Source organism: Schizophyllum commune (genome assembly GCF_000143185.2).
Source record: "Schizophyllum commune H4-8 unplaced genomic scaffold SCHCOscaffold_3, whole genome shotgun sequence".
Taxonomy (NCBI): domain Eukaryota; kingdom Fungi; phylum Basidiomycota; class Agaricomycetes; order Agaricales; family Schizophyllaceae; genus Schizophyllum; species Schizophyllum commune.
This window is the reverse complement of record NW_026089540.1, coordinates 2,760,321-2,772,453: the sequence shown is the minus strand read 5'-3', so window position 1 is coordinate 2,772,453 and position 12,133 is coordinate 2,760,321. Positions and strand designations below refer to the sequence as shown.

The 12,133-nt window shown below is 56.2% G+C and overlaps 5 protein-coding genes and 1 non-coding gene across 6 annotated transcripts; 4 read left to right on the top strand and 2 right to left on the bottom strand.

Annotated features, from left to right (window-relative positions):
* The first annotated feature begins 13 nt into the window (after positions 1 to 13).
* Positions 14 to 1,044, top strand: SCHCODRAFT_02616345 (transcription initiation factor IIA, gamma subunit). The gene is made up of 5 exons (XM_003034557.2): positions 14 to 150; positions 312 to 399; positions 452 to 511; positions 642 to 695; positions 749 to 1,044. The coding sequence occupies exons 1-5, from the start codon at positions 113 to 115 to the stop codon at positions 854 to 856; spliced, it is 348 nt and encodes a 115-aa protein (XP_003034603.1). The 5' UTR covers positions 14 to 112; the 3' UTR covers positions 857 to 1,044.
* A 2,548-nt stretch (positions 1,045 to 3,592) lies between these two features.
* SCHCODRAFT_02570266 (uncharacterized protein) lies at positions 3,593 to 5,461 on the top strand. The gene is made up of 2 exons (XM_050343828.1): positions 3,593 to 3,747; positions 3,799 to 5,461. The coding sequence occupies exons 1-2, from the start codon at positions 3,613 to 3,615 to the stop codon at positions 5,287 to 5,289; spliced, it is 1,626 nt and encodes a 541-aa protein (XP_050201817.1). The 5' UTR covers positions 3,593 to 3,612; the 3' UTR covers positions 5,290 to 5,461.
* Positions 5,462 to 5,533: 72 nt separating this feature from the next.
* Positions 5,534 to 5,605, top strand: SCHCODRAFT_t50. Its single transcript has one exon. It is a non-coding gene; the product is annotated as a tRNA-Asp (tRNA).
* Positions 5,606 to 5,684: 79 nt separating this feature from the next.
* On the bottom strand, positions 5,685 to 7,773 carry SCHCODRAFT_02616339 (PIN domain-like protein). Its single transcript, XM_003033958.2, has 8 exons — positions 7,436 to 7,773; positions 7,209 to 7,382; positions 7,110 to 7,160; positions 6,906 to 7,058; positions 6,457 to 6,858; positions 6,345 to 6,409; positions 5,933 to 6,107; positions 5,685 to 5,856 (listed from the first exon to the last, which is right to left on the bottom strand). Exons 1-8 carry the CDS (start codon positions 7,724 to 7,726, stop codon positions 5,809 to 5,811), a joined length of 1,359 nt encoding a protein of 452 aa, XP_003034004.1. The 5' UTR covers positions 7,727 to 7,773; the 3' UTR covers positions 5,685 to 5,808.
* Positions 7,774 to 8,252: 479 nt separating this feature from the next.
* Positions 8,253 to 9,500, top strand: SCHCODRAFT_01151409 (uncharacterized protein). Its single transcript, XM_003034555.3, has 2 exons — positions 8,253 to 8,281; positions 8,331 to 9,500. Exons 1-2 carry the CDS (start codon positions 8,274 to 8,276, stop codon positions 9,388 to 9,390), a joined length of 1,068 nt encoding a protein of 355 aa, XP_003034601.1. The 5' UTR covers positions 8,253 to 8,273; the 3' UTR covers positions 9,391 to 9,500.
* Positions 9,024 to 11,496, bottom strand: SCHCODRAFT_02745849 (uncharacterized protein). Its single transcript, XM_050347194.1, has 2 exons — positions 11,018 to 11,496; positions 9,024 to 10,965 (listed from the first exon to the last, which is right to left on the bottom strand). Exons 1-2 carry the CDS (start codon positions 11,150 to 11,152, stop codon positions 9,481 to 9,483), a joined length of 1,620 nt encoding a protein of 539 aa, XP_050201816.1. The 5' UTR covers positions 11,153 to 11,496; the 3' UTR covers positions 9,024 to 9,480.
* Positions 11,497 to 12,133: the final 637 nt, after the last annotated feature.

Here is a 12,133-nt window from a genome sequence, read left to right as displayed (position 1 = left end):
CTGCAGACTCGCCGCTTGCCTCTCGCCACATCTTACGGACGATTCGTGCCGTCCTTACCCTGTCCAAAGACTCTCCGCAGCCTTTGACGAGCTTTACGATCCTTGATTAGCGATGGCGACCGCATACTATGAGTTCTACCGGGGTTCTTCGTGCGTGGTCGACGATCGAGTGCATTCAACATGCTAACATCGTCCTCCTTTCTTTGATAAACTGACGCGCGTATGCCCTTTACCGACCTTCCTTCCCTCCTCGCATACCCTATCTTTCCAACTGTGTGATGAACGATCCCTATTCGGCTGCCTCCCTTCAGCATTGGCATGGCGCTTACGGACTCTCTGGATGAACTCATCACGAGCGGCGAGATCACCCCACAGCTGGCTATGAAGGTCTTGCAGCAGGTGTGTTCTCCATGCGCAATGGCCGAGTGGAGGACTACATGATATGCCTCAGTTCGACAAAAGCCTCGCGGATACGATGGTCAAGCACGTCAAGTCGAAGTGCAACATGAGGGTATGTCGCGGACCGCCGCTGCTGCTTCTGAACCATTTTTTTCTCGTGAAGCCACCGGCCATCACCCCTTCATCTCCCCCTTCACAGCTGCAGTGATGTTTTCTCCCTTCCGAGGCTGACAGCCCTGAAGGGTTCCCTTCGTACTTATCGGCTATGCGACGACGTATGGACATTTGTGGTGAAGGTTAGTCCTATGCACGTCTAGTGTCTCGTACGCTATCTGACGCGCGATCACAGGACCCAGTGTTCAAGCTCGAAGGTGGCGAGCACGTCGGCGCCGACTCGAAGAAGATCAAGATCATTTCTTGCAAGAGCGGTGAGGCGCTAGACGCCGGGAAGAAGTAAGACCCTTTTCATCGCCTCATGAGGGTCTTTGTCTTCCTGGCGAAAGCGATCTGGTGCGGACGATGGCTTTGGCTCGTAGTTACCTCGATTATCCACCACGTTACTGCTGTGTAGACTGTATTTTACCTATCTATCGTACCTATAGCATAGAATTGCATCCATCGGTAGGCTCTCGAGACCGTCGGCGCATGCAAAGGTGATGGGAATGCACAAGCCCCGGCAATGTCGGTCCGTCGCCATCAAGCCCGTCGCAGCTTGGTCCCTTCCGTCATCATGCCGCTGGTCCCACTTATTGTTCACTACCAATATCGAGCTCACCTATCGTTCCCAAACACAGGACGACTCCCTCAAGGTCCGAAAGGAGCTCACAATTGCGCTCCCATTTCCGGTGCTGCGCGTGGACCCGTTCGACATGGACTAAGTATTGTCACCATCGACTTATGCGTGGTTGGCGCACACCCCAGTTTTCTCTATTGTCTCAGCCAACGGTCCCTGCCCTGCGCCTCACGTACCGACGCTTAAAGGGCCGAAACAGCTCGAGCTGCTAAAGTGCAACCATTCCATCTCTTTCCGTCTCGCCTGGAACTGGAACGACGTTTACTGCTCAGATGGCCCATCACTCGCATCCATTCGGGGCTAATGACGGCCAATCTACCAGCCAGGAAGCCTACCTCCCTCCTCCGCCGTCCCACCAGCGTATCTTCGCTCCCTCCGACTCAGATTTTCCTCAAGTGCATTCAATCAATCTTCTTCCTACTGAGCTGCTGGTGAAAATCTTCCAGCGCTGCATAGGCGACGCAGAAGATGATCCATACCATGCGTCTCTTCGTGCAAACCTCACCCCGCTCTTCATAGCTAGCGTTTGCAAGGCCTGGAGATGGATTGCTGTTGACGTCCATCAATTGTGGCAATATATCGTCCTGCAGCCCTGTCAAGGTCGATCTCACTATTGCATCGCATGGACGTTCTTAGCCCGTACCAAGGGGCGTGGGCTGCATCTGAATTATAGGGAAGATTCAGGCAACGGCAGCCTTCTGGCCGAGAAGTGTCCTTGCGCCCTCAACTTCGTGCTTCAGAACGTAGGGCATCTTCGGTCTCTCTACCTGTTCAGTATCGGGGAAAAGACTGCGCAACGGCTAGCTCAGGTTACAAGCGGTTCTGCGACCTCCATGAAAAGCTTGTGCATCACTGGTGTGCACTGGAATGATCCTACACCTGCGACCGCCGCTTCCCTGTCTGCTTTGTGCAGCTCGCCTTCCCTTCGAAGGCTAGTCTGCGTATTACCGACATTCCCAGAAAACACTACATGGTCCGAGTTGGATTCTTTAACGCTTGCACGGTGTGACCCTCAACTTTTCTTGCGCATCATTGCCACTGCTCGACGCCTCAGAACATTCTCCGTTATTATCACGGCCTATGATCGGAACCTGTGGCCGATACATTTCGTTGCCGTCCACAATTCCTCTCTGGAACAATTACAGTTTCGAGGCGAGGGTCCCCAAGACCAGCTCTTCCGCGCCCTACGTCTGCCTGGCCTACGACGCCTCGTCCTGTCTCCACCATCTGATCGGCCGTCTGATCTCAGATTGTCATGGCCTTTCGACGACACGGACAGTCTGAGTGATTTTATTGGTCACTTGCGCGGTGGACTGGACCAGCTTCATCTGACTTATGTCAGAAGCGCATTTGCCCTCTCCTGGATGCCGCAGATGACTTCTCTGAGAATGTTGCGCTTAAATGTGCCTTTCGGCGAAGATGGTGACCCGTTCTTCAGAGCGCTCACCGTCGAACGCAACGATTCTTCGCCGCTACTTCCTCGACTCGTCATTCTACACTTTGGGGACTGTGTGACAACCGACGGTGTGATCTCACGTTCGCTGCTGTCCCGCCGCCGGCTTCCCCTCCGGATTGTGTGTTTGCGCTACGTCAGAAAAACCATGATAGGACGCTCTAATGACAAGGACCTGGCTAAGTTCAGGAAGATGAATCGCGCAGGTTGGCAGATCACTTGGGACATAGTACCGGATTGAATGCTGTATATAGCACTGGCATGTCGCAGAACTTCCTGTCGGTACATAGTCTACACATTGACAGGATCATGAATCCCTATAGCAGAAATCGGCTGTCTACGATGGGCTTGCAGAGTAATTCAGTTGCAGAAGAGCGTTTCGAACATGGATGCCAGTGGGAGACTTTGATTCCGATCGGCAACGTGGTTCGGCGCTCGGCGCTCAGCGCTCAGCTTGCTCTGTCCCATCATCAATATACCGCTGCTTGCCCTTCTTACCGTCTTACGCGTGATAGCAGTCCTTCGTTTTTGGATGCTCTTTTTTCCGATAACGTTTGGAAGGCAAGGCAATACGGCCACGGCACTCGCGCTTGATGCATTGTCGATGCCGTTCCAGCAACTTCAAGTCATCTTTCCTACGACTGCTCAGCGCGCATGACGGGAGGCTGTGGTCTGTTGACTTCTCCGTCGTCTCTATACATGGCGTGACAGCAATAGTCCGACTGTTCAGGGTCTTCCTTCTGCGTGCGAGTTTTTGGCCGACGCTATTGTTTGTCGGAACCGGTCGTCGTTATGGAAGCTTCGCCTCACTACGGCTTATGCCTCCTCGAACACCGTGCTTATTGTGTTCGTATGCGTTCGGTCCGATGCCAGTGCGATGCAGCTTCCCGAAAGACAGGTATAAGGACAGGCAGGGCGCCGGAGTGATTCCATCTTCTATACCCTCCCTCTGAAGGCATCAGCCCGAATGTCTGATTCATCGTACTGGCCTCACCATTCCGATATGCGCGGAGATCGCGCCCTCAGGGAGCTGCCAAGTCCTCCGCAAGCGCATTCGGTAGCCCAAGAGGACTTCATCGACTGGCAGAAATGGCGAGATCCCGTGCGTATTCTCACCATCTGTATACCTTTCGCGACTCGAACGACTTTGCAGAACGCACCGGTCCAGGAGAATGCACCGTGGCTCCAGTATCCCGGTTCTGATCCACCTACGGCGGAGGACTTGCGCAAGGCGCTGTTCATTCCGCCCTTCTCGCCCCCTCCTGAGCATTGGCGGGCCCTTATTCCCCTGGATCTCATCCCGGATAAGGACGGCTCGTACACGCATCCGATCAACCAGCTTCCCGTCGAATTGCTGTCTTACATCTTCACGCGATGCTTGGACCTAGAAGCGAGCAACCTAGCTCACGCTGAAGTCGACTCAAACTTCATCTCCCTGCTCATTTCTCGCGTATGCCGGCGCTGGCGCCTGATCGCGCTGGACACACCCTTTCTATGGCAGCACTTCCTCATGGCGCCCTGCAAGAATCGGTCCCACTATGCGATCGCGCGCCTGTTCCTGAAGCGGACGAAGGGCATGGGGATGCACATCCGCTACGCCGAGAACACACTCCGCGGCGCGCGCACCGGGTCCTGCCCTCGGGCTTGCGCCCTCGATTTCATCATCAGAAATATCTCTCAGATCGTAGCCCTGGAGCTCGAAGGCCCCAGGGGCTCCACCGTTATGCGCTTGACCGCAGTACGCCGTGGTTCTATCTCGATGATGAAGCGCTTCGTCCTGAGGACTCGATCTCCCAACATGGATCCCTCGCTTGCCCGTGGGCTCCATCTAATATTCCTCTCCAACGGCCTGCGCGAGATCAAATGGAACCTTGCCACCTTCGTACCCGAAGAGATCTCCTGGACGCGGCTGCACTACCTATCGCTGAGCCATTGCCCAATTGAGCAGCATACACTGCTGCGTATCCTACTCAGCGCGCCTGCGCTGCAAGAGGCGCATGTGGAGGTAGCGAAAGCGCTGGGCCCGGCGAAGCGCTTCACAGCCGTCCATGCGGACGCGCTGCACAGCCTGACCGTCGAGGGAGAGGGGCCCCAGGACCAGCTGCTTGAAGCTCTCCATCTTCCCGGCTTACGGGTGTTCAGTCTGCGACCCTTGTCGTCGCTCTCGCACGAGGCCTCGAGTAATAGCCCGGGCTGGCCATTCCTTGATGCCAGCGTCCTTTATGGATTTCTTAGTCGTGTTCAGGGAAGCCTCGAGCGCTTCTACCTGCTGTACGGCGGAAAGACCTTCGACGAGGCTGCACTTGTCCATCTCATCACCACCCCTCAATTCTCGGAGATCCAGATCCTCCACGCCATTGACGTATACGGAAACGTCGGCGACCTTTTCTTCTCTCAGCTTTGTCAGGGAAATGGGAGCGTGCCCGCTCTTCCCCATCTCTCCAGGCTTAGTCTGACTGATTGCGTAACCACGGACGGCATCATCTCTCGCGCACTGGACGCCCGTCACAACGCAGGCTATCCTATTCGCGATGTCATTCTGGGATATCCTACTGGATATCGTCGCCCTCATCGCAAGGATCGTGCTACGTTCGCGAAGCTCATACAGGCTAATTGGTATATTCTATGGGAAGAAGGCCTATAACCATAGGGGAAAGGACTCGGTCATCGTTACATGTACTATGCTGCGTACAACCCTCTTGGTATCTGTATCTATGGCAGGGCCTGGTGGGGTCGCGTGTCTCTCACTAGAATGGTCCACTCTGCATCAGGACGCGACATTTTGACGTATGTATGAAGGTGGCCCTCTAGACGCGAACGCTTTCATTGAGTTCATGATGGTCGTCAGAAGCAAGAATGTTATGCAGCAGACATGCTTGCCGAGTATGTCCTCGGTAGTATATCGGCTAGTACACCCGCCTGTCACGCGGGAGAGCGGGGTTCGACTCCCCGCCGAGGAGCTTTTTGGCCATCTCATCCGTTGTTCTGCCGCGCTGACACGCTCTTCCACCGGCAGCCACCCTCAAGCGCCAAAGGTCGTACAGCCACAGGAAAGCGATGGATCAAAGAAAGCTAGATATACAGTGAGAGATAAGATAAGCAGAGCGACAGAGAGCACAAGATCATGAGCGACAAAGTAGGCAGTCCGAAGTATGCCACCTGGCTACTTCTTCGTCTTTTTCTTCGTCCCACCTTCTGCCTTGTCCTCGCCCTGAAGTGTAATTGTCAGCAAAGAGTAGAATTGGAGCACACTGAGCATGAAAATGAACACCCTACGTTGAACTCACCTTCCGCTTCGTTCCCTTCGTCCCCTTCGCGTCCGCCTTGCCCTTCCCCGCGCCCTTCCCCTTGGGCTCGGGCTTGTCTTTCGGCTTGACGGTAAAGAAACCGTCGAGGCGCCCCTGCTGCTTCGCGTTGAGGAACTTTGCGAGCTTCTCCGCGCCCTTGCGCACGCGCTCCTCGCTGGTGGGGATCGGGGGTTAGCACGAATAAGGTATTCACACGGTAAGGTGGTGGGATGGGAAGCCCGGGAGTGATGACTTGTGGAAAAGAGGGCGAGAAGGGTGAAGAAGTCAAAGCGGAAAGGGCAAGAAGCAGGGTGAAGGACAAGAAGGCAACAGGAAGGCTTTTCACGATGACATGGGAAAGGAAGGCGTGGAAGCGCGCGCGCGAAGCAAGGAGTAAGAAGCAAATGCTCACTTGAAGCCCTTTTCATTGACGAGGAACTGCACGAGGCCGTCGACGTCCGGGCTCTTCCACTCGAGCTGCCGGTGGGTAAGTATGAGCGGTTTTCAGGAGCGACCTCCCTTACCTCCACCTCGTCCGCCGGGATCACATCGGGCGTGAGGAACAGCTTCTTCGCCTCCTCCCAAGGCCACTCCTCAGGAATCTGCACCCCACCCCGCGCCTTGCCCTTCGCCTTCTTCTTGGGTTTTGGCTTCGGCTTTTCCTTCTTCTCCTTCGCCTCGTCGTCCTCATCATCATCTCCGTCGGGCGCCTCAACGTCGCTCGTCGCCGCGGGCTCGTCTGCGGATTCCTCCTCCGCTTCGGCGGCGGCGATAGCCTCCTCCTTCTCTGCCTGCTTTGCACGAAGGTGTTCGACGACGCCGGCGAGGCCGCCGTGCTCGCGCACGAGCTTGAGCGCGGATTTGGGGCCGACACCCTTGATGGGCTCGAGGTAGTCGCAGCCCAATAGGATGCAGAGGTCGACGAACTGGGGACGCGTGAGTGTGGGGGACGGGAAGGTAGACGTGCACACACCATGCTGAGATCCATGTCGAGGCCCTCGAGCGCCGCCTTGAGGTTGATCTCGAGAATGGGCTGCTTCTTCGCCTCGGACACGGTCAGGTGGCGGAAGAGGATGGGCGCGTTGAATGTGAGGGTGTCCATGTCCTCGGAGCCCGCCGCGTAGACCTGGTACCGTCAGATCACCTCGGTGAACGGGGAGTGAATGGTTGCGCGCACCTTCCCCCCGCGCGCGAGCTCTGCACACTGCGCCTCTGCTTCTGAGGGCGCCTGATGGGAGGTGAGGCTATTAGAGTTTGCTTCGCGCGGCAGACGCACCTCAACGTATGGGATGCCCATGAGCTTCAGGAGGCGCCTGCACTCTTCGTTGTGTTCGCGTGTGACCTTGACCTGCCGGCGCGAGAACTTGTCGACCTCTGCGGCCGTGCCCGTCTCCTTCGCCTCCTCCTCGCCCTCCTTTGCCTCGTCACGTTTCTCAAACCGCTTCGAGAGCTGCGGGAATTGTCGTTATTGCGTGCTTCAGTCTGCTGAACTCTGTTACGCACCACACCCTTCTTCAGATCTGGTGGCTTCCCGTCGAACACATACGCGGGCTTGATGCCGTTCTCGACGATGCGTATGGTGCGGTAGAACAGACCCATCAAGTGACTCGTTATCTCCCCCGCGTCGTTCGTGAGCATCTCGCCGTCCTTTTGGCGGACCGCGATGAGGAACTGGTAGATGGACATGGACGCGTCTATCGCGACCTTGCGCCCAAAGAGCGTCTTGATCTCGTGTTCCTTCATAGATTTGGGCGCATGCTCGGACAGCAGGCCAGTGAGCCCCTTGATACCCATTTGTACGGACCGAGGACGATGGGGTGAGGAGGAAAGGTGTGACGCGTAAATGCGTGACATAACGCGTCAAGCGCGTCGGCGACGCGCCAGAAATTTGAAATCACTCCTGTTCCCGACGGTCACGCGTTCACGAAGAACAAGAAATTCTGTCGAATAAAATCCACTCAAGTCGGTATCACTTGTGTGTAACAGGCACAATGGACGTGTAGGTTCTGGGAACTCTAAGGCTGCCCTTGTTCCCAATTCAGCTGGGTTGTATTGGAGAGCGACAGCATTGTTCTCCCTGACTCCTCGAATGTCGATTGACTCTCACATGCAGTATGGGGTACAAAGGAACTTCCTTACCAAGCCTCAATGGCTTTCTCTTGCGGCGCGCCCTCTTAAGGGACGTCTTACTCCTGAATCCTGCATCCTCCTCAACGCTGCCCTCACGAACTTCACGACAAGCCCATGAGCTTGACGAAGTGACGATTGATCACGCCCACGCTCGAATTTACACCCACGACGTCCATTGACCTATCATTGTGCTGGCCACAAATTGACAAAAATGAATGCGTGAGTTTTTGGCCCCTCCTCGCAGAACATGACACTGACGACGCAACAGGGCTACGCAGAATGCGCACTACTCTTATCGGCACTTTCCTAAGCAAATTCACAAGGCTTTTGCGCAACAGGAAGTGGCGAAACCGCCTCCCGGCCGCAACGTCGCATTTCGCGAACCTATAGCAGATCCGACACATCTATACACCCCCCTCGCGACCGACTCGCAAAGCGGAACCCCCATCGGTACCCCAGCGACGACACCCTTTACACCGGCTATCGGCGGCATGCTGCCGCTGCCTGCTGTTACGCCGATGGTTGGGTATGCTCCGACCCTCGCGCCGCCGACGCCGTACCCTTCGACGATCCCTCTGAGCGCACAGGTCGCCGCTCCTGCGACATCTAATATGGCACCCGCGCCCGCGCCCGACATTTCTGCCCCTCTTCATCCCCCTCGCGCTCCTTCTCCTCGGCCTGTGGCGCCGGCGGCGCCTCCCACGAACGCGAGAGAGGCGGTCACGGGCGGAAAGCCTCCCGCGGCGAATGCTGAAGGCCAGTCCAAGGCAGCCTTCAACATCTACACTCTCGACATGCTACCTTGCCTTCCGGCGAGAGGCATCGCCCGCGACCCGAAGTGGAAGGGCGCGAGCGCGGAGAAGATCAACGTCCTGATGCCGGTAGACCTTCTCAGTTGCTGGCTCATCCTGTACAACGCTCAGCGCCTCAAGGAGGTGCACTTTTGGCACGTCCGCGGAAACGACAGCGGGCGAAAGTTCCCAAAGCTGGAAGTGCGATTCCTCGAGTCCTTCCACGTCCACAATAACGAGGCGTGGCTGGCGAATCTGCTGGATTCCCTTCGCACTGCAAATTTGAAGCATCTCGAAGTATACTACGCTATTGGCTGTGGTCCGCGATTCATGCACGACAGGGGGGCATATATCAGGCTTTTTGTCAACGCCATTCGCATTATTCATAGCGGGATTGTGTGCATCAGTCCCAATCATCCTGTCTATGCGTTGAGGAGCTCGCGTCTGGAGGGTCACTTGGGCACACGCGTTGGTGCACTTCTCCGGAATGCCGCCTGGACCTTCCAGGTTAGAGATACCCGCTTGCACCGAAGTTGACGATGAACACCGTACATACGCTGAACGTCTGATATACGCATAGTACATGTAATAGCTATGGATGAAGTGCGTTCGTGAATTCTCTCTATTCTACAAACCTTCCTCCCAAGCGATATACCAACCGATTTCTCTGAGCTTCGCGAACGTGGCACAGTCCTTCGGGTGGGGCCGGCGGTATCCGGTGGGATAACCGAGAACAACGGTGGGAATAGGATATCCTTGAATGCGGCGGAGCTCTAGCATACGCGAGATGACACCGTCCGTTGTCAGACAATCTGTCAGCGCAAGCCTCTCGAGGCAGGGAAGTAATGGCGCCTTCTTATCGCCCTGATTAAGCCGGGAGAAGAAGGCATCGCTCACATTTCCATGGACGTCGGTGACGTGCAGGACTATGAGCTCCCTGAGCTGTGCCATGCCAATGATATTGATGAGGGCAGCCTCGTTGAAGATCTCCCCGCCATACAGCAGGATAAAGCGCTCGAGGCTCCCCTGAATACGACCGAGGAAATCATAAAGGACCTCGATGTCGAGCAATGGCCAACCGCGGCTGTTACTTGCAACATCATAGGGGAGTGTCGTAGAAGGTCGCAGAGTGAAGAAGCGCAGACCGGGAAGATAGAGGGCTTGAAGCAGCTGGTCCTGAGGCCCCTCTCCCTCTATCGTGAGGCTGTTCAACGAATTCGCGTGAACGGGCGTGAACCGCCTCGCCGGACCCGATACTCTCGCCACCTCTACATAGGCTTCTTGAAGGACAGGCGCACTGAGCACGATACGCAGCAGCGTATGCTGCTCGATGGGGCAATGCCCGAGCGACAAACAGTGCAGCTTCGACCAGTTGATCTCTTCGGGTACGAAGGTAGCAAGCCCCCAATCGATGTCGCGCAGGCCGCTCTGGAGGAATATCGAGTGGAGCCCACGCGCGAGCATGGGATCCATGTTGGGAGATTCGGTAGTAAGAGTGAAGCGCTTCATCATTGAAGTCAAGCCTCGGCGCACAGAGGTCAAGCGCGCAACGGTGGACTCCCTAGGTCCATCGAGCTCCAGGGCTACGATCTGAGAGATGTTTCTGATGATGAAGTCGAGGGCGCAAGGGCAGGACCCGGTGCGCGCGCCGCGGAGTGTGTTCTCTGCGTAGCGAATGTGCATCCCCATGCCCTTCGTCCGCTTCAGGAACAGGCGCGCGATCGCATAGTGGGACCGATTCTTGCAGGGCGCCATGAGGAAGTGCTGCCATAGAAAGGGTGTGTCCAGCGCGATCAGGCGCCAGCGCCGGCATACGCGAGAGATGAGCAGGGAGATGAAGTTGGAGTCGACTTCAGCGTGAGCTAGGTTGCTCGCCTCTAGGTCCAAGCACCGCGTGAAGATATAGGATAGCAGCTCGACGGGAAGCTGGTTGATCGGATGCGTGTACGAGCCGTCCTCGTCCGGGATGGGATCCAGGGGAATAAGGGCGCGCCAATGCTCAGGAGGGGGAGAGAAGGGAGGGATGAACAGCGCTTTGCGCAAGTCGTCCGCCGTAGGCGGATCAGGACCAGAATACTTGAGCCACGGCGCAGTCTCCGGGATCGGTGCGTTCTGTAAAGTCGTGTGAGCCGAAAGAGAGTATACATATGATGAGAATGCGCACGGGGTCTCGCCATGTCTGCCAATCGATGAAATCCTCTCGAGGTGCTGGCTGCGAGGAAGCAAGATATGGCTGCCCTTCGACGGCAGGCCGGCCGTGCGTATTGGCACCGTGAGGACAGTAGGATGCGTTAGACATTATCGCAGATACGTTCAGAGGGGAAGGACGGAAGACGAATTCGCTTTGGCGCCCTACTCGTCCTTATACTCATCGTTCGGAAGAGTAGCATCGCAGTGTCGTCAGGCCGGACACACACGAAGACAATAAGCGCGGCGTTCGACGAAGCATAAACCATGGTGAGGCGAAGCTTCCATAACAACGCCGGTCCCGAAAGACAATAGCGTTGGCCAAAGGATCGCACGCAGAAGGCAAAGCCTGCGTCGTGTATAGTGGCAACTGAAAGGTCAGCGTACCGCAGTATCTCGTCGTGCGCGCCGTACAGTGGGCGGAAAGACAAGCATCAATCACCGGGATCGGCATCGACGATGAATAAATTGCGGGGGGTGGCCGTAACGTCTTCTGCAGGCCCTTACACACTATGAATCATTCACAGGCGACGGAAAATCACCACACAAAAGGTTGTAGAGGAGCAAGGCAGGCGCCGCCAGCGGGATGATGACGGGAAAGAGCAAGTCGCTCCGAGCGCTGAACCACGATGCCGATCGGGATCAACACGAAATCCAACCATACATGTTCGAACCTCGCTTCTGCTACTCAGTCATTAGGGAGGTTCACAGTTCGGTTGGGTGACGGTTGGGTGACCGGTTGGGTAAAATGTTGGGTGAAAGTTGGATGAGGGGTAGGGCAGTTTACCCAACTTTGATCGCGCGGCGCCGAACGCACGTCAAATTGACTGCGCCACAAAGATGCATCGGCAACCGGCAAATTCCGCATGGTTGAAGGTGCTCGCCTTCGTCCATCATGCAACTCTAGTCCCTAAGAAAAGCATACCTGCATGCATCTCCGACTCTTCAAGGACGCTTATGATATTCTGGGTCCTGAAAGCTTGCTGCGCGAGCGTCCAGAGGGGGCAAACAAGACGGCCAAACAATTGTTTGAAACTCCGACAAATGCAGCGGGCGCGAAACCGACCTCGGTTTCGTCGAATTGGGCAGCAGC